This window comes from Cibotium barometz, chromosome 13 (assembly GCF_041138505.1).
Source record: "Cibotium barometz isolate CiBa-2024 chromosome 13, ASM4113850v1, whole genome shotgun sequence".
In the NCBI taxonomy this organism is placed as follows: Eukaryota; Viridiplantae; Streptophyta; class Polypodiopsida; order Cyatheales; family Cibotiaceae; genus Cibotium; species Cibotium barometz.
In genome coordinates this window covers 10,560,108-10,566,681 of record NC_141058.1, presented here as the reverse complement: position 1 = coordinate 10,566,681, position 6,574 = coordinate 10,560,108, and the positions used below count along the sequence as shown (strand labels likewise).

Genomic DNA, 6,574 nt, shown 5'->3' with positions numbered 1-6,574 from the left:
CAAGATAATGGGGAAGAAATTGATTCTGAGCATGATGATGATGATGAGGAGTCCACTGCTAGTGGGATAGATCTTTTTGTTGATCTTGCAATGGGACATATGGATTATGAGATAGACCGGTTAGCATGTATGGATTTGATAGAAGCTGTAAGAGATATTGGGCCAAGGTCACCCTAATTCATTAAACAATTGCTCAATTTGCCAGTCTTGATTTAGTCCATATTTGATTGTATTACAATATACTTTGTGCTTCTTCTTCTGTGATATTGGGATATTTTCAGCTCTCGAGAATGTTCTCTGTAATGTCTAGATTTTTTTCCCTATGCGGCTATATATATAACCGCTATAGCTGCATAATAGCAACACGTGGCTATAGCCGCGTGGACACTGTGTATTGTAACTGTGTACAACTAGTGCACCTGCCTGGGCCCCCTCTCTCTACTCTCTCTCCTCATCATGCGGCTATGCTGCCCATCTCGTGGAGAGAGAGAGAGAAAGAGAGCATATTTTATGAAAAGTAAATAAATAAATAAATATGTATATAGACACACACACACACACACGCACGCACGCACGCACGCACACACACACACACACGCACGCACGCACACACACATGTATGTATATAGAAACAAAGTTCTATTGATGTCTACTAAGGAAGACCAAAATGATCCATGAGACTAATACATTATTACATGAATGAAGCCGATAAGGGCCCAAATCTAGTCCATAAAATGGAAGAATATCAAAGTGAACAAAAGACTCACAGCTAGAAAGACATGTCCTAATCCTTATCTCTTATCTCACTACAAGATGCAATATTTAGAGTAGGACAAGCTGGTTGTTGGTCATGAGTTGATCTTAATGGTGAGGTAACACTGGGGAGGGAGGGAGGGGGAGACCACATTCATCAAGAAGAGCAGAGCTAGGTAGACGCAATATGCTCTTCTTTAGCCATAATTTGTTATTATTATCATCGTTATTGCCATAGTAGTAGAGGCCCATTTATTATTCAAGTCATAGTTAAGGCTTTTTGATTCTTTTATTTCATATAGATTTTGATATCACATTATATCAATGAGTGCCTTTCTTTATTGATTAAGATTACACATAAAAAGTTGACAATATGTTAATAAATTTATACATTCATTAATTTGTTTAAACTATTTGTAATTATTCTTTCAAATTAAGAATAAAGAATATGCTTACATATAAAAGATTAGACAATTGCTTACCTCCATGTTTCAAATAGTGTTAAATAACCAAGTGTTGTTGATCATGTTCACAACAACCATGTGTTAAATGCCTAAGTGTTAGACACACCAAGAGAGAGAGAAAGAGTGAGATGGAGAGAGAGTGTATATGTAAGTATGCCTTTTATGGGAATAATCATTGAGTGTGTATGTGAGTAAGTGTTACCCAAGAGAGCAAAGAGAGAGTGAGTGTATATATGAGTAAAAAACAGACAATAGCCGTTTTTGGTTGTGATTTTATGTTTTTTTTAACAGATGATGGGTGACCTAACACGTCACTTTTGTGATGCATAGTATTACAAAAGTGGCACTAAATGTCACTCCCTGAGTGCCATTAAACATTGCTCTTATTACTATCACTTTTATGACACTAAATGTCACAAAAGTGACGTTTTGTGTGACTCATCATTGAGATTATTTGTGTGTAAAGTGATGTTTTGCTGACGTGCACAAAACGTCACTCTTAACGGTGTCGCTCTTTGGAAAATTTTACACATGATGAAGGTGACGTTTGGAGCGGCGCTAAGCCCGCCTTTCCCTTGTAGTGCTTGGATTGGGGGCCATAATATTCTACTGCACCATTCCATAGTATTATCCTATGCAATTCTAGATTGGGAGCTACACATATAATTTAGGGAGGCTCTCTAGGCAATTGGCCCATGTCGTTCATGGCGTGGTACGAGTTTCTCTCCCCATTAAAAGCTTATGCATTATTTTTCATATGAAACAAGAAGCATAAGAGGGGGAGAGAGAGCATATTCCATAAAAAGTATATATAATAAAGAGAGTTCTCCTAAGTAACACCAAAATCACCCATATGAGACCAATACATTAATACCTGAGTGAAGCCTTCTATAAAGGCCCAAATCCAGTCCATAAGAAGTGAACAAAAGACACAGCTAGAAAGGCACATATCTTATCTCACTACAAGATGTAACATTTAGAGTAGTACAAGCTGGTTGTTGTGGGGACCACACATTCATCAAGAAGAGCGGAGCTAGGTAGATGGCATAATGCTCTTCTTTAGCCATATTTTGTTATTATGATTATGATCGTTATTGCCCTGGTAGAGGGCCGCACCAGATTAAGCGGCTCGAGTCCATCGCCCCACCATCTCTCTTCCCTTGCGAGAATCCACCGCCAAGGCATTGTCCTCGCAGTAGAAAGCTTTGAAACCTCCTCGTACCTGTTGTGCAATAATACGCAGAGTGATCATCATCAGTCGGATAGGTGTATATAAACAACATCCTAGCTATTACATGTATAGATCAGATGGGAGCTGATCATCTTACGCTTCTTTGGATACGGCGTATGGAGGACCTCCCTTGTGATCATCGAGCTGGAAATTAGCAGATCAGTACACATAAGTTAATGGCGTTGATCCTCATGTCAAAGAGAGGAGATGAAAAAACGGCGTCGACGTTGAAGCATCTACGATGTATTGAGGATATTATGTGCAGGTGTTTTTGACGTACAGGAAACATGAGCGTGAGCAGCTCTCCGTGCGGCGCCAGCAGCTGTGCCATACGCTTTGCCCAAGCCGGCCTCATAGGTGGCTCCATGGCGCAGAAGAACCTGCGCTATAAAGAAGGACAATATAATTATGATTAATCAGATGTCTTAGCTGCAACTAATTAGTATGATTAGTGAATTAATTTTTGTCGGATATATACGTGTAGTTGAAGATGAGGTCGAAAGGCTCCACTGGATCCCAGGCGTAGAAATCGGCATTGACAAACTCAGTCCACTGGCCGTTTGAAGAAGCAGCAGATTTTGAGAGTCCAAAAAAGGACACTGTAAGTATAATTGTTTGAAGGTATCCTTCTAAATTTGCTTCACCAATTCTTGGAAGGCATAGAAGAATCTCTTCCCCATATCATCCATGAAGGGCCCACCACCGTCACCCGTGTGAGCTATTTGGCATGTTAACTTTTGCTCCCATGTATGCATTAGATTGTGCATTAATTTTAGGACAAGGATGAGGAGGAGGCTTGTCATAGAATGAGGGATTAAATGCCTCATTACTCTATCATGAGTGGACGATTATGGATGGAATTTAGAGACCTCCATGAGAATATTAGTGGGAATAAGGTCATGAGTGAAGAACCCCTACATGATTAAGAAGGTAGCATTACCACATGAAGTCACGAAGGATTTGGCCATGGATGAGATGCTTGATGACGTTGTGTGGTCTCCGGGTGATGGCCTCTATACACCGCCAGCAAACACACAAGGAAGAAAAGAAAAGGGATCACAAGTGGGGGATGTAGAAATCCCAGCTCATGATCAAAGGGCACCTTTCAGACCTGCTCCTATCACCTTAACTCAAACTGACTCACTTGACAATTCACAACTCTTCGAAACCCTCCCAATCTAGCCCACTCAGTTCCTGAGTCTGTCCTCCCAGGTCAGCATAGGTCACAAAAAGCTCTGATCTCTAGTATGCTCCTGGTCTCTCTGCTCACCTTATTCTCTGACTGAACTAAACTGACCCTCCTCTGATCTTGTTTTGACCCTCCTCTCACTGAACTAAACCGAGTTCTGCCTCAGAATGCTGACACAGAACTAGCTGACAGAAATATACTAAACAGACTCATAAGACTCATGTGGAGCAGAAGGCACCACACGTGCCATATGACCTTCCCCAATCCTCAGGCTACCCTAGACTAATCAAGATATCATTGTGATGACTTCCAGCTGACTGGCCCACAACTGCTTTCGAACTCTGTCCTCTCAAAACTGATCCATCTGCCTCATTTGAAGTAGACACTCTCTCCTCTGAGTCAGCTCACACTCTCAAGCCCTCAAAACATTCAAATCCAACCACGATCCATAATTGCATACCCTCAACTTATAGCAACAAATAAGTTGTTGCCTCAGAAACACATATCCACTTACCCTTCCGATTTTTTACCACTGACAGTCTCGAGACTATCAGACCAAGTTCACAAGAACTTCTTCTAAGCCCACACAAGCCAATCCAAGGTCCCTATACCATCAACTTACCCTTCTAATTTTTGACTAACTGCTGATAGTCCCCAGACTGTCAGACCAAGTTCACAAGCACTTCTTCTAAGTCGAGACAAGCCAATCCAACCATCAAGTGACGTTTATGAAGTCCGATTGACATAGAACCAACTTTGTACTTTCTCTTCTGATTCTGTCTTACAATCAGTTCTGACATAGAAGACAACAAATTTTTCCTCAGGTGATCCTCCTCCATTATCTCACTCAAAATAACAGAATTGAAACACCATGGCATGAAAACTCATCAAAACTCATAGGTCTCAAGCTCTACTCACTTTATTCTTCACTGGAAACAAACAAAGAGTCTCAACATCCCTGAGACTTGGGATAAGAAGGAAAAAGAAGAAAACATAGAATATTTATGGGGTCCTCGACTTGGGATAAGAAGGAAAAAGAAGAAAACATAGAATATTTATGGGGTCCTCCTCAGTTCAACCAAGCAACAACTCCATGAGATTTTGCACTCATCCCGCCGACATAAAGCAGACACAGTCGGGAAGAAACCGATTTGGGACCAGGTATCTAACTGAGGGATTACTTAGAAAACCCACGGATACATCTCTTGGACAATGCTGAGGTCTTCCACTTTGGCACAAACAAGCCCTCTCACGCTATGCTGTCCTCCATGATCATCCAACATCTGTAGGATCTCCAGTCCTCCAGTCTTCAACAAAATCAATTCAACTTGCAGCAGGAGCCCACTCTTTTGCAAGATTTCTCACTTTCTCCTCCATGCTCTTTGCTATTGTCCCTTGAAACTATCTCCTCCGCCTTCCTTATTCAGTCAACATCCTTGATTCTTCTAGAATACGTGTTGCCTAGCTCTTTCAATTGACCATGCACTTTCTATCTTCGTTTTGTGCACCTACACAAATATCCTTGGCTGTCATGCGTTTTCACCATCTTGGGATCACACTTTGCTATCATACACACACTGTATCTTCCTTTACGTTGTGTTTTGGAGGGGCTCATTTCTCTCCTCACATATAGCCAACCCCTCGAGATGAAACACATTCATGTGTTTCATTGCATTCTACCCGCTGCAAACTCTTCACTCACAAACCATTTTATACAACTTCATATAAAACAGAAAGCATGATCCAGCATCACAGCAACCCCCTAGATCAAAGGGGTAAAACTACAACACGAGGCTATACATGCGGTTAGTGATATGGCTATACATCGGCAAATACACCATCCAAAAATGCACACATATTTGGGAGAACCTTTTCTTCCCCATAATCAACAAGAGTAGCACGGCCCCCTCCCTCACATAATGATCGAATGCAGATCCAATCTTTCAACACATACATGTAGAGGGACATGGAAGGGAGTCATCGAAATACCCATGGGTAATTACTAAATGTGTCCCATTCCACGGTGACATCCATCGTGGGGTTTATTAACATAGAAGCATTAAATTGTTAGGAATCTTCTATGATTGAAGCATTAAATTGTCAAGAATCCCATGAGAGGATGCCCCTCCATAAATCCGATCTTGGTCTATTGTTGGTGATGAACCCCATGATGGCTACATCGATATGCAAAATTTGTTTTTTAACATAAACGCATAAAAACACAACTCACATAGACCATACATAATATAAAAAGCTTATCTATAAAGCCTTAATGATGCAAATACCTCATTGTAGAGTTTAATGCATAAGGATTTTGCATAGAGCCTCATGCATAGAGATTTATGCACAAACTCCCATGCATAGAGCTTAATGCATAGATTCTCATGCATAGAGCCTCATGCGTAGAAAAGCCTCATGCATAGAGCATATGCATAGAGCCTATTCATAGAAACTTATGCATAGAAGCTATGCATAGAACAGAGCTGATGCATAGAAGCTCTATACATAGAAGCCTCATGCATAGAAGCTTTATGAATAGAGCCTCATGCATACATAAGGCCTCATGCATGAGGACTCATGCATAGAAGCCTCATGCATATATCCTCATGCATATAAGCCTATACATAGAAGCCTCATGAATAGAGTTTTATATATAGACTCTAATGCTGCATAGAGAATATACATAGAGCCTAGTCATTGAGCCTATGCATAAAGATCATGCATAGAATCTCTATGCATAGAGTTTCTGCATAACCCTCATGCATAGCAGCTCTATACATAGAGCATATGCATAGAGCTCATGCAGAGAGCATATACATAAATAAGGTCTCATGCATATAGAGCTTAATGCATAAGTCTTTTTCATAAAACTTAATGCATAGACCTCATGCATAGAGTCTCATGCATAGAGCTTAATGCATATACTCTAATGCATAT

At 40.6% G+C, this 6,574-nt stretch overlaps 1 protein-coding gene across 1 annotated transcript; it reads right to left on the bottom strand.

The window, feature by feature from the left end:
• Positions 1-2,433: 2,433 nt before the first annotated feature.
• Positions 2,434-4,476, bottom strand: LOC147632355 (putative thiol methyltransferase 2). The gene is made up of 4 exons (XM_086807850.1): positions 4,389-4,476; positions 2,927-3,047; positions 2,729-2,828; positions 2,434-2,592 (listed from the first exon to the last, which is right to left on the bottom strand). Exons 1-4 carry the CDS (start codon positions 4,474-4,476, stop codon positions 2,542-2,544), a joined length of 360 nt encoding a protein of 119 aa, XP_086663976.1. The 3' UTR covers positions 2,434-2,541.
• Between the last annotated feature and the right edge of the window lie 2,098 nt (positions 4,477-6,574).